Source organism: Ovis canadensis, chromosome 5 (assembly GCF_042477335.2).
Source record: "Ovis canadensis isolate MfBH-ARS-UI-01 breed Bighorn chromosome 5, ARS-UI_OviCan_v2, whole genome shotgun sequence".
In the NCBI taxonomy this organism is placed as follows: domain Eukaryota; kingdom Metazoa; phylum Chordata; class Mammalia; order Artiodactyla; family Bovidae; genus Ovis; species Ovis canadensis.
The window spans coordinates 29,826,375-29,844,012 of NC_091249.1; the positions used below are offsets into that span (position 1 = coordinate 29,826,375).

The 17,638-nt window shown below is 54.6% G+C and overlaps 2 protein-coding genes and 1 long non-coding RNA gene across 4 annotated transcripts in view; 1 reads left to right on the forward strand and 2 right to left on the reverse strand.

Annotated features, from left to right (window-relative positions):
• Window positions 1–1,446: 1,446 nt before the first annotated feature.
• On the reverse strand, window positions 1,447–5,142 carry ZNF414 (zinc finger protein 414). Of its 2 annotated transcripts, XM_069591291.1 has the most exons (8): window positions 4,998–5,142; window positions 3,988–4,300; window positions 3,550–3,657; window positions 3,334–3,439; window positions 2,449–2,795; window positions 2,316–2,366; window positions 1,726–1,899; window positions 1,447–1,629 (listed from the first exon to the last, which is right to left on the reverse strand). In XM_069591291.1, the coding sequence occupies exons 1-8, from the start codon at window positions 4,998–5,000 to the stop codon at window positions 1,556–1,558; spliced, it is 1,176 nt and encodes a 391-aa protein (XP_069447392.1). In that variant the 5' UTR covers window positions 5,001–5,142; the 3' UTR covers window positions 1,447–1,555. The 2 variants fall into 2 exon arrangements, with proteins under 2 accessions (XP_069447392.1, XP_069447393.1); XM_069591292.1 differs by lacking the exon at window positions 4,998–5,142 and having other exon boundaries at window positions 3,988–4,524.
• Window positions 5,143–5,167: 25 nt separating this feature from the next.
• Window positions 5,168–16,323, forward strand: LOC138440986 (uncharacterized). Its single transcript, XR_011257188.1, has 3 exons — window positions 5,168–5,418; window positions 8,391–8,476; window positions 12,248–16,323. It is a non-coding gene; the product is annotated as an uncharacterized lncRNA (long non-coding RNA).
• Window positions 9,313–17,638, reverse strand: part of MYO1F (myosin IF) — a 37,310-nt gene continuing 28,984 nt past the window's right edge. Inside the window, exons 20-28 of the mRNA XM_069591288.1 lie at window positions 14,149–14,263; window positions 13,880–14,049; window positions 13,094–13,239; window positions 12,634–12,780; window positions 12,293–12,441; window positions 11,303–11,386; window positions 10,510–10,705; window positions 10,260–10,429; window positions 9,313–9,751 (exon numbers count right to left, since the gene is read on the reverse strand). Of these exons, the coding sequence (XP_069447389.1) occupies window positions 9,675–9,751; window positions 10,260–10,429; window positions 10,510–10,705; window positions 11,303–11,386; window positions 12,293–12,441; window positions 12,634–12,780; window positions 13,094–13,239; window positions 13,880–14,049; window positions 14,149–14,263 (1,254 nt within the window). The 3' untranslated portion in view covers window positions 9,313–9,674. The remainder of the gene's footprint in view (window positions 9,752–10,259; window positions 10,430–10,509; window positions 10,706–11,302; window positions 11,387–12,292; window positions 12,442–12,633; window positions 12,781–13,093; window positions 13,240–13,879; window positions 14,050–14,148; window positions 14,264–17,638) is intronic.

Below are 17,638 nucleotides of genomic sequence, written 5' to 3' on the forward strand. Positions count from 1 at the left end.
AACCCCATCAAGAACACTGGAGCCCTGAGGCCCCGTGTGAGGCTGAGGATGGAGGGGCAGGCGGTCCGGCTCCTGGGTGTCCAGGTGGGGCAGGTCCTAAGGGCACCAGATCTCCCTACTGCCCCTCCCAGAAGCCGAAGGGCCTTCAGAGCCTGGAAGTGTTCAGCTTCGAGGAGACACAGTGGCCACGCCAACGGGAGCAGGTGTTTGAGCCGATACCCCAGCTAGGCTTTACGTCAGTGGCTTCCATGCTGAGGACCTTGCTTGGCTCTGAGACTGAGAGATGAAGATTCTGAGGAGGACCAGGGGAGGACGGGAAAGGAGACAAGGGGAAGATAGGAGGCTGCTGCTGCGTGAGGGGTGGGGCCTGGCGACTTCCCCCCAGGGGGTGACCAGTGTCTTGTTGGTGGCAGACAGAGGACAACCGTGATGACTTGGAAGATGGAGGAGGTAAGGGATGAAACGGGGTAGGGTGGGGTGGGGCTAGGAGTCGCTGGGTTCTTGCTCACAGGATGTCTAGGTTCCCCAGGAGGAAGAGGAGAGGGATAGTGAGTGTGGCCCTGATAGGAAGAGTGGAAGATGTGCAAGATGGGGCCTTGTGGGCTACTAGGAGGACAGGATCTTCCAGAGAGCTGAGAGGAGCGACAGGGGTACTAGGCAGGGGAAGGGGCACGACTGGAAGAGACTTGTTTCCAGGGGTCTTCAGACTGGATGGAAGTGGGGGTGGGGGGGTGGAGGATTGCTTCTGGTGCCCAGGACCAGGCAAGATGAGGTCTGGGCTAGGGGACCACAGGGCTGGAAGGCAGAAAGATGCAGGAGGTAAAGCCAGGCCCAGAGGGATGGGGCTTCCATACCCTGGAGGGTCGACCCTCAGGGTTCTGGGGACAGCAGCTGTGGGACCAGATTTTGAACCCTGGCCCCCACCTGACTCCCAGGAAGAAAAGGAAGGAGAGAACATATATGGGGAAGAGGAGGAGGGGGGTAGCCAGGCTCTGCAGGACTGGCCAACACCCAGCCTCATCCTCCGGGCTGGAGAGAAAAGGGGAGATGGGCAGCCCACAGTGAGAGTCCAGAGGACAGGCAGGGAGAATGGCTATGAGGCCTACACCCCAGCCTGCCACACAGTGCCCAGCCCCAGGTGACCTGGCACCACCCTACTTCTGCCAGGACTGCTCTGTCACCTCCCTGAGGGTTGGCACAGGCCTCAGGATCTGCAGGGTTCCAGCTGGGTGCTCCTGGGACTTTTCAAATAAAACTGGCAAGTGCCATCTCATCTGGTTTCTGGAAGTGGTGGGACAGAAGGGAAGGTCACCAACAGCTGTCCCAGGGGTGAGGTGACAGGAGAGGCGGGACACAGGTGGGCAGTTGGGGGGGACCTGCCTCCTCCCAAGGTGGCGGTGCCCCAGGACTGCAGTGGAGGAGCAAGGGACCCAGACACACGGCATATCTCATCTACAGCTGGCTCATCTGCCTTTTATTGTCCCCGACCCCTGCCACCTCAGGCTTTCCATAAAACGACACCATTACCCACAGCCCGCTCCCTACGCGGCGGCGTTCAGAGCGGCGAGAAAACCGGGCACTCCCCCTCAGACAGCAGCTGCGATACCTTGGGTGCCAGCGGGGCCGGGTCTGGGTGGGGCAGAGGAGGGGGGGCCTGAGCCTCAGCCCCGCTCCTCGCCTCAGGGTGCCCCACCCTACCCACCCGCGCGCTACCCCCGGCCTTACCCGCCGGCGCGTCGGGGCGCGGCTGCCCGGGCGCCGGGGCCGCGGGGCCGCCGGGGCGGTGGTCCTCCAGGTGTAGGGTCATGGCGGGCCGCGAGGCCGTGGAGAAGGCGCACTGCATGCACGAGTAGCGGCCGCGCGTATGCTCCCACACGATGCGGCTGGGAGCCGCGTGCCCTGCGGGCAGGCAGGACCCGGTCAGCCCGGGCCCTGGGCGAGGGCGGGTCGGACCCTTCCCAGCCTCCCCAGCAGCTCCCGGGAGTGGGTGCGTGGGGCGGGGGGCGCTGGGCTGGCCTATCCGCTTTTCCCGATCGCTTCCCCAAGTGTCTGGGGGCACTAAACTTGACTTATCCGCGTCCCCTCCTCCCATCCTCTGAACCCATGTGGGGGGGAAGGGCTCCGGATCCGGGCGCAAGTTTTACACGGAAACGCCGGCGCAGATGAAGGAGCAGGGGCGGCAATTTTTAAGGCAAAATCCTGTATTTCGGGGGAGACATTTCTGGGCACCTGGAAAGGGGGTAGGTATCCCCCAGGTCCCACCGGGCGCAGGAAAGAAATCCCCTCCACCCTCCCTGGTGGTCACCTGCACGCACCTGAAGGCGCGTCGGAGCTGCCCTGGGGTCTTCGCGGGCTGCCGCCTGCACCTGCGGTCAACGGGCGGGTCAAGGTCAGAAGTCAGAGTGAGCCCAGCCCACCCTGAAGGCGGCCCTGATAGCCCACACTCACCTTGGCTCTTTTTCCAGACGGCGGCGCTGGAGGCAGGGGGCCCAGGAGCGGCGGCCAGAAAGGGGCGCAGGCGTGGGGGACTTAGGCCAAAAGGCGCGGGGTTCAGGTAGGGCAGAAAGGGCCCAGTGGGGGCAGGGGCAGGGGTCGTGAACGGCTCGAGCAGCGGGTACGGCAGGCCAGGCGCCGGCGCAGGATCAGATTCCGGGGGGCGCTCGGATGCCGGCGACTCCCTGTCCAGTGCCGGGGGTGGCGGCGGCGGGGCTGGGCTTTGCGCATGCTCGGCGCAAACATGCAGATGCTTGAAGAGAGAGCGGTGCGTGCGGAAGCGCAGCAGGCAGTTCTCACACCTGGGGGGCAGCACAGGGCTGGGCTGGGTCTCCCAGGGGACCCAGGGAGGGGCCTATCCGCGGTAACCTGGAGAGCCGCCGCTCCAGGGTGGTCAAGGACCCTGGGGCCAAATAACCTGACTCCCCCATCTGCGGGGGGAGGAGTTTGCCCTAAGCGGCCGCCCACAGTGGTCGCGACCCTTCCGGACTTCTCCAGGTCCGAACCCTGGGAAGATGAGGAAGGAAGTCTCAATTTTGACTTAGCTGATCAGTTTTCCTCTTGGGAGGCAGAGGACTGGGCCGAGTCATGCCATCTCTGTTCCCCTCTACACACATACTCCCTCCCAAGCCCCGCCCTCGGGGTCCCTGGGATTGGCTCTAGAGACCAGTCTCTTCTGGGCAGGTAAGGGCAAAGCTGGCCCTAGATCACGCCCTCTTCCTGACTCAACCCCCTCGGAAAAGGAAGGGAGAAAAGCCAGGACCCCGGGTAGTAGCTGTCAAAATCGGTGGTCAGGGGGAGCTGCCTGACCAACAGAGGTCACGGTGGACCAGGTCTCACTTGAAGTAGCGGTTGGGTTTGTAGTGCAGCTTGCCGTGGGCCACCAGTTCCTGCATGTTGGGGAAGGTCTCGGTGCAGCTCAGGGCGGAACAGCGGAAGAGCTTGCCTGGCGGCGCAGGGATGAATGACAGAGGAGTGGAGTGGGCCAGGACTGGCCCAGAGGCTCGGCCCGCCTCCCACCCTAACCTGCCTCCCCACCATCTACCCTGGCCCTACCTTCCAGGGACTGTGTGGGTGGGCAGTGGGTACGCAGATGCTGTGCCAGGTCTCGAACGCTGGGGAAACTGAGGCAGCAGCCTGGGCTGGAGCATGGTATCTGCTTCCCTGAAGGACGCACAGAAGCAGGGGGAGGGTCACTATACCTTCCTCATCCACGCCGTCCAGGGCTCTGCCTCAGAGGGGCATTTATGGGGCTGCAACTACCCTGCAACTACTAACTATGGTTTCTTACTGGGGCCTTTACCCTCTGCCTCCCCCACCAGGAAGTAGCGGCTGAGTTTCCCTGGCTCCTCGTTGGAGCCACAGACTGCCACGCAATGGGGCTCATTAAGTGGTTATTCCTTCTAGGTGGGCCCCCAGTCTGGAGATACTCAGTAATCTGCACTTCTGTTGTTCCAGGCCTGTGATCCCCCAGAAGGTCCCATCACGTGTCACCTGGTGGTGGGCGTCGTCTGGGAGGTCGCAGGTCCTCACTGGTCTTGGAGACAGTGCTGGTTGGGCCAAGGCTGTGTCCAGGTCCTGGATGGCCACTGTCTGGGGCTGGGGAGGTACCCTGCTGGGTCCCTCCGGTGGGCCCTCCACGTTCCCACACTGGGGGTGTGGGTGCCCGGTCAGGGCCCGGCTCCTCCTCCATGGAAGAGGACTTGGCTATAGCAGCCACAACTGGGGACACCCCCTTGTCGGTCTCACTGGAGCTGGGCTCTGCAGTAGCCGGCATGTCCGGGCTGGGCCCCGAGGGTTCCTCATCCTGGTGGAAGGAAGAGGTGGGGAGAACCCCCTGGGCCCAGGGTCTGCCTGCGCCAGCTAGGGGAACACCTTCACCTCGCCATAACCATTCGGTGTTTCTAAAACAGCGAATGCCCCAGAGACGTCACCCAGTTGGCTCCCATACTAAGGAGAGGCAGTGGGTGAGAGGGTTGAACGTCTGCCTCCAGTGTCCCCGTCCTTCGGAAGAGAGTTGGGAGGTGTGCCAAATGTAGAAGGGGGTACCTTTCCAGGAAGCCCCTATATGATAAGAAGCATGCTCTGATCCTAACTTGGAAAACTGGGGGGCCCCCCACTACAGGGCAGGGGCGTGGCCCTGAGGGAGTGGGCGTCGCAAAGGCGGGGCTCTGAACAGGACGCGGCTAAGAAGATTCTGGAGGGCCAGAAGTGGCCAAGTGGGTGTTTGAGGACCGAGATATATCTACCAGAGGGGTTCGAGCTGTGCAGGCGAACCGGAGGTGCTGGGACCCCAAACATATAAAGATCAGGGGGCGGTGCCTGAGCTCTGTAGGCGTGGCCCAGTCGAAGCCAGGACCGGAAGTAGGGGGTAGGGTGCTCCCTGAGTGACAGCGGCAGGCGACTGCCCGGATGTGGAGGCGGGGTCGGCTGGAGGCTTAGAAGGCCGCTCCCCGCCAGTCCCTGCTTGTTCGCCGCGTCCGCATCCCCGGTGCCGCGCTCACCATCCTCAGCCTGGTTCAGCCTCTTGTTCCTGCAGCTCCGGCGGCTCCAACTAAGGCTGCGGCGACTCCTTCGGTGGCCGCAGGCTCGCGCTCACGTCGGCGCCATTTTTCGGCTCCTAGCTCTCGCGAGAACGGGGGCGGGGTCCGCGCACAGTGCTCAGCGAGGAGGCGGGGCCTGAGATCCAGGATTCTCTGGAACTGCTATGCCAAGAGGGAGAGGGCAATGGCACCCAACTCCAGTACTCTTGCCTGGAAAATCCCATGGACGGAGGAGCCTGGTGGGCTTCAGTCCACGGGGTCCGGAAGAGTCGGACACGACTGAGCGACTTCACTTTGACTTTTCACCTTCATGCATTGGAGAAGGAAATGGCAACCCACTCGAGTGTTCTTGCCTGGAGAATCCCAGGGACGGCAGAGCCTGGTAGGCTGCTGTCTGTGGGGACGCACAGAGTCGGACACTACTGAAGCGACTTAGCAGCAGCAATGCCCATAATATGTGTCAGAGATCTAGGATTAAAAATTTCCCGGGCCTTTGTGTTCTCCTGTGCAAAATGAGCATCTTCGTTTGCTCTCGTCCCGTCACCATATCTCGAAGGGGGATAAACAGCAGTTCTCAGTTTTGAGAAGGTCATGTTGAGAGGGCTGCTTCTTTGGAGGGAAATTGCCGCGGACGTCAACATTTTCAATGCACTTAGTCCGGAAATTGGGATGGATCTGTTGAGATAGCCAAGGGCGGGAAACAAGTTCACTTTCCGTCCTCAGGACACCCGGAACGTGTGTAGCCTGAAGATGGAGTGGTGTGTGTTTTCAGGATAGGTGGAGAGCCCTGGCGTGAAATGAGTCACCTATCCAACTTACGTTCCTTGAGTGCCTAGTTTGTGCTAGGGTCTGGGGATCCAGAGATGAACAGGACAGGCCAACAGTCCTGCTCTCAGGGGGCACTCGCGTTTTAAAATGGGGAAACAGACAATGAATCAACAAATGCGGGAAATGATCTTATGGTTATATTAAGTGCCATAAAGGAAAAAGGGCTTCCCAGGTGGCGCTAGTGGTAAAGAACCCACCTGTCAATGCTGGAGATGTAAGAGACGCTGGTTCGATCCCTGGGCCAGGAAGATCCCCTGGAGGAGGAAATGGCAACCCACTCCAGTATTCTTGCTGGGGAGAATCCCATGGACAGGGGAGCCTAACATGCTACAGTCCATGGGGTTGCAAAGAGTCAGTGGTGACTGAGTGGCTGAGCACAATAAAGGGGGGAAAAAAGCCCAGAAGGATGTGATGGTCACAGGCCAGGGAAGTTTCTCTGTGAGATGAATTCTGAGCTGTTGCGTGATTGTCCGGAGGCAGTTATTCAGTGGAAGTTCAGGAGGCCACATCGCTGTGGGAAGAATGAATAGCTGGTTCAAGTGGCCTGAGTTGGGGAGGGACAAGCTTATCTTTTACAAGAAACAATGAAGTGATCAGCTTACTGCTGGAGCCAGGTGGAGGCAGGGAGTGAAGATCAGAACGTAGACATGGTTCAAGAAAGGTCATTCAGGGACCTAGTAAAAGAGAGGTGTGTGGTCTCTATTCTAGCTGATGAATTTTTAGTAGGGGGAGGAACACCATCTGATTGCTGGGTGTCCTTTGGAGGATGTATCATTGTTGGGACAGTAAAGTGGATCTTTGACCTAAGATCTCTGGAATACATTATTTAAGCATTTGAGAGTTCTAGCAAGTATCGGGGAAGACAATGGCACCCCACCCCAGTACTCTTGCCTGGAAAATCCAATGGACAGAGGAGCCTGGTGGGCTGCAGTCCATGGGGTCGGTAAGAGTCGGACACGACTGAGCGACTTCCCTTTCACTTTTCACTTTCATGCACTGGAGAAGGAAATGGCAACCCACTCCAGTATTCTTTCCTGGAGAATCCCAGGGATGGGGGAGCCCGGTGGGCTGCTGTCTATGGGGTCGCACAGAGCCGGACACGACTGAAGCGACTTAGCAGCAGCAGCACACAAGTATTGGCTTTATATACAATGTATTTCCGTCTATGTACATAAGATGTGCACATGAGTGCTTAGTGGCTCAGTCATGTCCAGCTCTTTGCGACCCCATGGACTGTAGCCCGCCAGACGACTCTGACCATGGAATTTTGCAGGCAAGGATGCTAGAGGGGGTTGCCATTTTCTACTCCGTTAATATGTACCTATCTGCTTTTATATGCCAAGAATATCTTTGGGAGGAGACATCAACAAACTGGGGTGGAGGGGGAACGGACAGGAATTTTGCAGTGAGAGGGAAGACAGATTTTTCACACTTTTGGGCTGTCTGAATTAAAAAAAATTTTTTTTCTTGATTATCATTAATATGGTTAAAAACTCATTAAAAATCCTTTTTAGGAAGGGTGGAGGTGTGTGGGCGTGGGGGTGTGTGCAGGGGAGGTTGGTGCAATCTGGGGAAGGGTGGAGTGAGGTCTCAGAAAGGACAAAGAACCAAGAAAGGGAGAGGAGGGGCCGATTTAAGAAACTTTGTAACAGAGTCAACAGGATGTTGCTGAATAGGTGGGGCTAAGATGACTGAAGTTTGCAGTCTGAAGATGCTATAACCTAGATATGAGATTGGAGAAGGAAATGGCAACCCACTCCAGTGTTCTTGCCTGGAGAATCCCAGGGACGGGGGAGCCTGGTGGGCTGCCGTCTATGGGGTCGGACACGACTGAAGCGACTTAGCAGCAGCAGCAGCAGCAGATATGAGATGCTGTCTGCTAGATGTCAAAACTACTCTCTTCATCCCCAGTAAATAGCCCTACTTCCTGCAAAAGTGATGGCTATTGCAGTGGGGCCTCAGGGATATACGCCTTATTGGGAAGAGGGGCAGCCTGCATGGTGAGTTCTAAGGCAGAGAAAGGAGACAGAAGCCTTCATTCCCTTTCAACACCAGGAAATGCCCAGCTGATGGTGGTGTGGCTCACACAGTCCTCCCGCAGTCTGTCCCCCAATCTGAGTGTTGCTGAGAGACATGCACAGTGGTAGCCGGGCAGTGGAGGGGCAAAAATCATAGATGGAGGGAACCAGGAACATGCAAGAGCTTGTGAAGTGTGAAAGCAAAAGTCACTCAGTCGTGTCTGACTCTTTGCGACGCCGTGGACTATATAGCCCATCAGCCTCCTCTGTCCATGGGATTTTCTAGGCAATAATACTGGAATGGGTTGCCATTCCCTTCTACAGGGGATCTTCCTGACCCAGGGATCAAACCTGGATCTCCTGCATTGCAAACAGATTCTTTACTGTCTGAGCCACCAGGGAAGCCCCCAATTCAAGAGACAGGTTAAATGTTTGTGTAATGATTGACTAATAACAGGGCTGTTGAGGCATAGTTGCACAACTGGGATTTTTTTTTTTTTTTCTCCAGCCACACTCAGTGTTCCAGGTAGGTGTGGATCCTGAAGAAGGCTCTTCTGGCCAGTTTTTCTTCGATACCTATCTCCCATCCTCCAGGTGGGTAGGTGTCTTCCATCTGGATTCCTTCCATCACAGCGTAGATCACTCTGTGTAGTATTTGCCATCAAGGTCTGCTGACCCTTTCATCCTTCTTGGCTTCTCCAGCAACGCCTACACTCTCTCTGCACCCCTGTCCCCTGCTCTAGCCCCTGTCCCTTCTCTGGCTCAGTCCTGACCTCACTTATCTGGTTCCATCTCTCCCAGATGGACTGCCCTTTGTGGGGCTGAGCACAGAGCGGGTATTCATTTAAAAAGTCAAAATCCTTAGGCTCAGATCCAAGGATTCACCTGCATGTGTGGGGAGGTTTGAAAAGCTCAGACTCCAGCACTGGTTTTAGGACAGCTGGAAGGGGTGGACAGGTAGCCAGGCTGTCCCTCCTTCACCATAAGTGCAGAAACCCCTCAAATGTCAGAACCGGTCCATACTCCAGGTGAGTGAGAGCTAAGGAAAGAGACATGGGGTGGGGGCAGGGTCCAGGGATGACTCTGAGTGGATTATGGGGGGACATGTGGGACCTGCCTCCTTCCTCAGGGTCCCAGCTGGGTTTGGTATTGGGGAGATGTGTAGATTCAAAAGCTGACAGGGCCCACCAGAACATTTTCTGCAGGAGAGCTGGCATGTAGCTTCTGGAAGCCAACAAGTGAGACAAGCTCAAGCTTTGTGAGGGATGGGAGTATATCCAAGTTCAAGACTTGGCTCTGGTATCTTGGGTGAGTGACTAAACCTCCCTGGGCCTCCATTTTTCCATCTGTAAAATGGGGTTGTTTGCTGATCCTACCTCATAAGGTTATGAAAAGGCAGTCCTTGTTGGTGCTCAGTAAATTAATTCATATTCTCACTCGGCAAACATTTATTGCCTCGTTTATGAGAGGAGGGAAGTCAAGCTTGTCAAGGTCCTCCCAAATGTGCTTGGCTCTTTGCCCCGGGACACAGCTCATATCCTACTCACAAGGCAGCTGTGAGGTAGGTCGTGTTAGCCCTGTTTTACACAGGAGGGAACAGGTATGACTTGTGGGAGGCCAGGGTCCAGGGTGGGGGGACAGGAGCTCCAGTGGTGACCCCAGGGCCTGGGTTAGGCTGGGCTGGAGGTCACAGAACTGGACCTTCTGGCCAATGCAGCCGAGGGAAACGAGACCCATGTTGCAGGATCCAGGTGGGCAGGTGGGAGGGCAGGGTCCCAGGTGCCCGCCCCACTCAGATCTTCTCCACATAGTTTCCAGGAAAGAGGCCCTCCTGGCCATGCAGCCGGCCTTTCCACCAGCCTGACGAATCTGTGGGAGAGGAGAAGATATGACCCCATGCCCAGCTTGCCCCAGAAAAAGCCTTCATGCTGGCTCTGTGTGGGCAGAGACTGTCTTCTCTAAGACAGAAAGGGATGGAGCTGCATGTGCATTTGCCTTGTCCTTGGCTCACACTTTCATTTTCTAGACCATCCACTGGTGCTATTCCCTCATCCTTCTTATATAGGTCCCTCCCCATGATCCCCATGGGGGACCCAGAAATAACTCCTAAGATGTTCCCCCACCCACCTGCAGAGGGTGCTGTTGAAGCTCCTCTAGGTGCAACCCAGGGTCAAAGTAGGAGGTGGCCTGGGCCATCCAGACAAGGCCCATTTCCAACTCACAAGGTAGGTCTGTTATTGGCCCTAGTGCTTAACAGGTGGGAAAAATGAGGCTGGGGTATTGGGTGTGATGCAGTGAGGCCAGGCTCCCAGGGTTGCTTAGGAGGTGACCTCCAGACCTTGGAGGTGTCCTTCTGTTTCTGCCCTGGCACACACACCTTCCATAAGGATCTCGATGACCTCGTTCACATTGAAGCTCAGCTCATCCACGTCTTGACCGACATACTGGTACAGTGCCCGGCACCTGGGGCCATGCGTCCGTGGCTGGGGCTTAGGTCGGCCTACACCAGGCACAGGTCGCTGTCCCACACTGCGCTTCCTCTGCATGCTGTGGGCACATGAGGGCACTTGTCACAGCTCCAGACACTCCCCATCCCATTCCTGGGGCTGCCCTCCCACACCACCTACCCAGCCACGCCCTGGTCAGGCACATTGAGGAATTCTGTGTTGTGCTCCGAGGGGGGCCGTGCCCGTGGGCGTCTGCTGGCCCCCAAGGCTGAGGACGGAGGGCCCCGTGGTGGCCTCTGGGATCCCCCTCCAGATGTGATCTCCATGGGCAAGGGGCCCCTTCTGGCAGAGGGAGGCACCCCATTGCGGTCCAGGCCTGCAGCAAGAGTAAGGACGGGAGCATTTGTCAGGGTGATGGTAGGATTAGAGGAGGACTTAGCTCCAAGTTCCCTGAGGGAAGAGGTAGCTACTGTCAACCCTGTATGATAAGAACTGGCCTGGAGGAAGAGACCCTGCGGTAAGAAAGGCATACATAGATTGAGACTGCCAGGGGTAAGATTTTCCCCCACCTACTTCTGTAGGAGGGCTCTTATGGGTGGGTCTTAGAGGGTGAATAGGAGTTCATATGGAATAGGAATTTGAGAGACAGGCAGAGCAAACAGCTCAAGCAAACGCCTGGAGGGAAGACAAAATTTGGTAAATTGGCAAAGTAAGATGCAGTCTGCATGACAGGAGTTTAAGATGGGAGGAGAGAAGAGGTCAGTGGTTAGCTGGGGGTCAGAATCTGAAGGGTTTTTGAATACCAAACTAAGCTTAGCCTTTATTCTATGGGAGATTGGGAGCTATAGAGAGTTCTGGACAAAAAAGAAGAGAGTGGTCCACTGTTTGTAAGATCTCGTTGACAGGAGGTCTGTCTTAGGCCTTGGAGCCCACAAGAAGCAAGGAAGACATTTAGTAGCAGGTGTCTCTTCACCTCTTAGGGGCCCTGGAGCTGCCCGGGTAGCAGTCTGGCCTGGCCTTCTAGATTTTCCCTGTGCCATCCCCTTCCGTGTAGGCTCTGAAAGGGAAAGGGGAAAAGATAGGGATTGAGTGTGATTCTTGGCCCCACCCCCAAGTCCGGTTTACTCCGGGCCCCGCCCCCTAACTCACTGGCTCTCTCATCAGGACAGAGCCCCTTAGTTACTGGAATACTGATTGAGTGAGTGAAAGTCGCTCAGTCGTGTCCGACTCTTTGCGGGCCCGAGAAGGCAATGGCACCCCATTCCAGTACTCTTGCCTGGCAAATCCCATGGGCGGAGGAGCCTGGTAGGCTGCAGTCCATGGGGTCGCTAGGAGTCGGACACGACTGAGCGACTTCACTTTCACTTTTCACTTTCATGCATTGGAGAGGGAAATGGCAACCCACTCCAGTATTCTTGCCTGGAGAATCCCAGGGACGGGGGAGGCTGGTGGGCTGCCGTCTCTGGGGTCGCACAGAGTCGGACACGACTGAAGCGACTTAGCAGCAGCAGCAGCAGCAGACTATACAGTTCATGGAATTCTCCAGGCCAGAATACTGGAGTGGGTAGCCTTTCCCTTCTCCAGGGGATCTTCCCAACCCAGGGATCGAACCCAGGTCTCCCTCATTGCAGAATTCTTTACCAGCTGAGCTATCAGGGAAGCTCCAGTAATTGGCCCCGCCTCTCCAGGACCCACCCCTCATTGGCTTTTGGGCCCGCCCTCTCCAAAGATCTTCCCATTCAGCAACTGACACACGGGTCTACTCTATGGCCACGCCCCTCCATATTTCGCTCACTTATTGGTCACCTCTCTAGCCCTGCCTTCTTCGTGGCCTCTTCTATTACCCACTCTTGACCTCCCTCACTGGCCCCGCCCCACGGTCTTGATTGGTCCCTGTCTCTGATCCCACCCGATACAGGGCCAGCCTCCTGTGCGCCAATCTCCTGGTTCTGCGCAGACTCACTGGAACTTTTGGGCAGTCCGTCACCCACGCTGACTGTGAGGGCCTTGCCGCTAGCCTTGAGCACCGCCACGTCGCCTGAACCACGCGAGAAAGTGACGCTTCGGGTGCCACCTCCGCCCCAGCCCTCCTTCTTCACCCGGAACTGTAGTCTGTGAGGAGAGGAGGAAGCTGTGGTTGTCCCCACCCGCCAAGCAGGGGTCACCTTCTCATCCCATCCTTGCGGACCCGGGCTGAGATGGGAGGGAGCAAGGCAGGGGCGCATTTCGGTCAGTGTGGGAGGCGGGGGAGGGGGCGCTGTGCCAAGCCAAGCCCGAGGGTGGTGCGGGAGGTGGGGGTCGTACGTGTCGCTGAAGGTGAGAGCCAGGGGCCTCCGCACCGCCTCCTCGAAGCGCTTGCACAGGAGGCTGACGAACTCAGTCTTGAAGATACTTTCCAGGAAACTGTCGGCCGCGTCTTCTTGGAGGATGAAGAAGTCATCCTGCCGCGTGCTGGGGGAGGGGCGGGAGGAAAAGCAGGTGAGGCTGGCAGAAGGGCTGATATTTGCAATGCAACAGGGGAGGGGCAAATGAGGGGTGACACAGGTGGGGGCAAACGGGAGAGGTGGCAAGGAACTGGAAAAGGTGGTAATAGAGAAGTCAGGGGAGGGGACCGGTGCTGTTGGCAAATGACCATGAATGCGAGGGCAAGTGAAGGTGACAGGACCAAGAGAAAGTTGCAGGTACAGAAGGTAACATGTTCAGGGTGACAGATGGGGTGACAGGAGGGCAGCTGATGATGAAGGGTGCTAGTAGAGGGCCTCACCTGAGACAAACTCCCCGGAGCGCCTGGATCTCCAGCTTCTTCTTCAGGACTTCACGCACCTGGCCTTTCTCAGGCCCCTTCTTCACCTTCTCCCGCCCGATCACATATACGCACTTGGGTGTCAGGATCAAGTCCCTCTTGATGGGCTATGAGGATGCAAGACCAGAGAGGCTGGTGCCAGGAGCCCTGGGCATGGGCAGCCTGGCCTCAGGGCATTAGCCCAGGCAGAGGGGTAGTGCTGGCAGGTCAGGTGAAGGACAGGTCAGGGGAGGGTCCCTCTACATGAAAGTATATGAGTGGCTACTTTTTATAAGAAACAGGAGGTTAAATAAGGTTATGCTGGCTAGAAAGGAGTGTGTGGGCAATGAACAGGTACAGGATAGGTGAAGGTGTGTTTGCTGGGCATGGGTGTCCAGGCCTGATGAGAGTTTACCTGTATATAGGTATATCCGTGCTAGGTGAAGGTGTGTTTAATTGAGAGGCCTGCCTAGACTGCGTGAGAGGATACTTAATGGATAGGTATGTCTTGGATAAGTGAAGGTGGTCCTGTGGTCAGAGCTTCTGAACAAGGTAAGCTTGCAGTTCTGGACAGATGTGTCTGACTTGGTGAGGATATATGTGATGGACAAGTGTGTCTGGGCTATATACAAGGATATATCTGATGGACAGCCGTACCTACATTAGTTGAGCCTATATCCATGGGCAGATGTGTTTGGGCAAGGTGCAGGAGTACCTCTGGTGGGGCATGGGCAGGGTCCCAGACATGGCCGCCTGCTAGTGCCTCACCTTGAAGCGTCGGTCATACTTGTTGACTGAGTCAGCAAAGTCCACACGCTCTCTCTTGCCTAGGAACTGACGCAGCTCCGGCCGCTCCTCCAGCCCCAGGTAGTCCCCAACAAAGTTCCTATTGATGCTGTTGCGTCTCCGCTCCTTCTTGTTCAGCAGGATGTTGGAAGCTGTGGGGGTACAGGGTCGAGGGTGGGGACAGAGGTCATGGTTTGGCTCCCTCAAGCCAATCGGTCCTCAGCCCCAGCTTCCCACCTGCAGCCTCTCACCTTCCTCCCGCATCTCTTCATACTTCCGGACTGCCACATGACGCCGCCAGGCCTTCTGGATGGTGCGGGCAAAGCCATCGAACTTGCGCTCTCGCATCTCCTCTAGAAGGAAGAGCTGGACAAGAAGGAGGGCTGGTGGGTCCTGGCATCTCCCAGAGGAGCACAGTTTCCAGTTTCCTCTGAGTTTCCACCCCACCCATGTGCTTTTGCTGACAGGCACCTGCACACATGCTTTTACATTATGGACAAAAAATTTTGTCTTCTTCCAAATGACCAGACCCAGGAATCCCTCCCAATATGTAGCATAACTTCTGCATTAAATTACAACTGTAGATTTGTCTTGCTGGGTTTAAATCCCAGCTCTGCCACATACCACCTATGTGGTCTTGCCAGAAATGTTATAACATCATGACTTTTCACCCTTATTAAGCTATGGCCTACCATCCGTGGGAGGTCCATATCCGTTTCAGAGATGTTAGAAATGTGAACCAATGTGCACCTTGGAAAACCAATAAAATACTGTAAATATGAAAATTGGACAGACAGGCCTGTTGATGTGACTAGTGACCACGTGGTCACTAGTACAGTATACAACCTGCACACCCATCCATAGCAGCCCCTGAAAGGAAGCTTTGATAGAAAAGCAGAGAAAATTTGAATTTTAAGAGTCTCCACCCAGAGGGGATATAGAGATTAAATTATTAGAGCAAGTCACCTGGAATAATAACCAGTGACTATATCAGGGAAGGAACCTATGGGATAAAATATTACAAATCTACAGTAATAAAATTAAAAGATGCTTGCTCCTTGAAGGAAAGCTATGACAAATCTAGACAGCATATTAAAAAGCAGAGACATCACTTTGCTGACAAAGGCCTATATAGTCACAGCTATGGTTTTTCCCATAGTCATGTATGGATGTGAGAATTGGACCATAAAGAAGGCTTAGTGCTGGAGAATTGATGCTTTCAAATTATGGTGCTGGAGAAGATTCTTGAGGATCCCTTGGACAGCAAAGAGATCAAGCCAGTCAATCCTAAAGGAAATGAACCCTGAATATTCACTGGAAGTACTGATGCTGAAGCTCAGCCTCCAATACTCTGGCCACCTGCTGCAAAGTGTCATTGGAAAAGACCCTGATGCTGGGAAAGACTGAAGGCAAAAGGAGAAGGTGGCGGCAGAGGATGAGATGGTTAGATAGCATCACTGCCTCAATGCACATGAATTTGAGCAAACTCTGGGAGATAGTGGAGGACAGGGGAGCCTGGCATGCTGTAGTCCATGGGGTTGCAAAGAGTAAGACATTGAACAACAATAGCAACAGTAGTTAAAAAAAAAAAAAGGAGTGTTGATCAAAGAATAGAACCACCTTGGACCATGACAGATGGCTGGAAAACACTCTAGTTCAAATGGAAATTTAGTGACAAAAAGGACAGCATGGTCAACCAGTGACGACGGGAAAATAATTGAAAATTAAGTTGGGCTTTATTTAGAAAAAAATAATTAGCACTTCAGCCAGAGGGTTTTCTCAAATACACAAATACCACATCACTGCTGAAAACCTGCCATTTTGATGACAATGATGGCTAATGTCTCCTAGAAACCCCAGACTTTCCTGGCAGGACTAAAAGAATTCTGCCGGTACTTGGTTCCAAGCTCACTTTAAAAATACATATCTTGGAGGGCTTGTAGATCTGTGAGTGTGCAGTATTTCCTGCCATGTCAGTAAACAAGGATTTCAGTTATCAGTGATTCTGGCCATCCAAATGTGAATACCTGAGCCCTAAGGGCACTCAGGAAGAAGAATACCTGTGTGACCTGAGAGCCATCATGTTGTAGCCATTCCCTGCAGTGAGCACTGAGGGACTCTGGATATGAAAGCACTGGATATTGGTCCCAGATAGCTGAGATGCGTATGAGAGGAGTGATTTCAGTGAGCCCAGACTCTGGCATCTTCCCATACATACAAAAGCGCTAAATTCCTTCACCAGTGTCTGGTTTTCTTTAATTCACAAATAACTTTTGAGGTTCAGACTACCTGCCCTTTGTTGCACACTTCTATGTAACCTGACCCCTCCCCCTAACTCCTTGGAGCAGTTCTCTCAGGGTCACTTGAGATTCTGTCCCCCAGGCTTAAGTCCTAAAAATTCCCACCAAATAAAACATAACTCTCAACTTTTTGGCTGTGATTATTAAGTCAACCGTGTTTATAACTGATCATAAAAAGTGGGTCTTCTTTCTCACCAGAGAGAAGAAACAACATCATCTCAGGCCGACAGGTTGCAGGCGATTGAGGGGTATTTTGTTGTTCAGTCGCTAAGTCCTGTCTGATGCTTTGTGACCCCATGGACTGCAGCACACCAGGCTCCTCTGTCCTCCACTGTCTCCCAGAAAGTGCTCAAATTCATGCCTATCTAAGCATCTCATCCCCTGTCGTCCCCTCTTCCTCCTGCCCTCAATCTTTTCCAGCATCAGAGTCTTTTCCAAGGAGTGGTATTTACATATTCTTTTGTTTCTCAGACCAGTACTCTGTGGATCCAGGAGTTTGTGTGCAAATCTTGTGCAAGTAATGCCTGTATAGGGTGTCTGGAGGGCACATACATGCATTCTGTGGTTTGCTGAGGGAATGGCAGTCTGAGTGAAGGGAGACCAGCCATGCAGAACTAGGGGCAGACCAGTCAACCAGGACAAGTGTCTTCCAACCTTGTTATTTCTGCCCAAGGGAGAGGGTTTGGTTTCAGCTTGGGAAATCTTTCTTTCTCCACAGTATTAAAGGCATCTCTTTTCATGCTGCTAAGGGCAGGGGTGGGTGTGCTCAAGGTGGATGACACATACACCCCAGATCTGAGCTTGACCTGGTGTAGTGCATTGAATAGCGTTCTCCCCGAACTTATGTGCACTTGGCGGGAACTTGTGAATGTGATTTTATGTGGAAAGAGGGTCTTTGCAGAGGTAATCAAGTTAACATGCAGCAGCAACAGCAGACTGGAGTAGGGTGAATCTAAAATCCAATCTAACTGGTGTTCTTCTAAGGAGGGACTTCCCTGGTGGTCCAGTGGTTAAGAATCCACACTTCCAATGCAAGGGATGTGGGTTTGATCCCTGGCCAGGGACTATGATCCCACATGCTCCATAGTGTGTCAAAAAATAAAAAAGAGGGAAATTTGGACCCAGATACACAGAGAAGAAGGCCATGTGATGCCAGAGGCAGAGACTATACACCAACAATATAAGTATGATATATCTGTATACCAAGGAATGGCGAGGATTGCTGACAACCACCAGAATTTAGGGAGAAGCAAAGAAAGATTCTTCCCTGGCACTTTCACCGGGCTCATAGCCCTTGATTTTGAATTTCTAGCTTCCAGAAATGGGCTTCCCAAGTGGCTCAAAGGTAAAGAATCTTCCTGCAATGCAGAAGACTCGGCTTTGATCCCTAGGTTGGGAAGATCCCCTGGAGGAGGAAATGGCAACCCACTCCGGTATTTGT

What these genes read in the sequence shown, in the direction of transcription:
- ZNF414 (XM_069591291.1), bottom strand. An exon ending in CAGACGACGCCCACCACCAG is followed by an intron (nt 3,658 to 3,987) that starts GTGACACGTGAT and finishes TGCGTCCTTCAG; the next exon opens with GGAAGCAGATACCATGCTCC. An exon ending in GCGCCCCGACGCGCCGGCGG is followed by an intron (nt 1,630 to 1,725) that starts GTAAGGCCGGGG and finishes TGCCCCACCCAG; the next exon opens with ACCCGGCCCCGCTGGCACCC.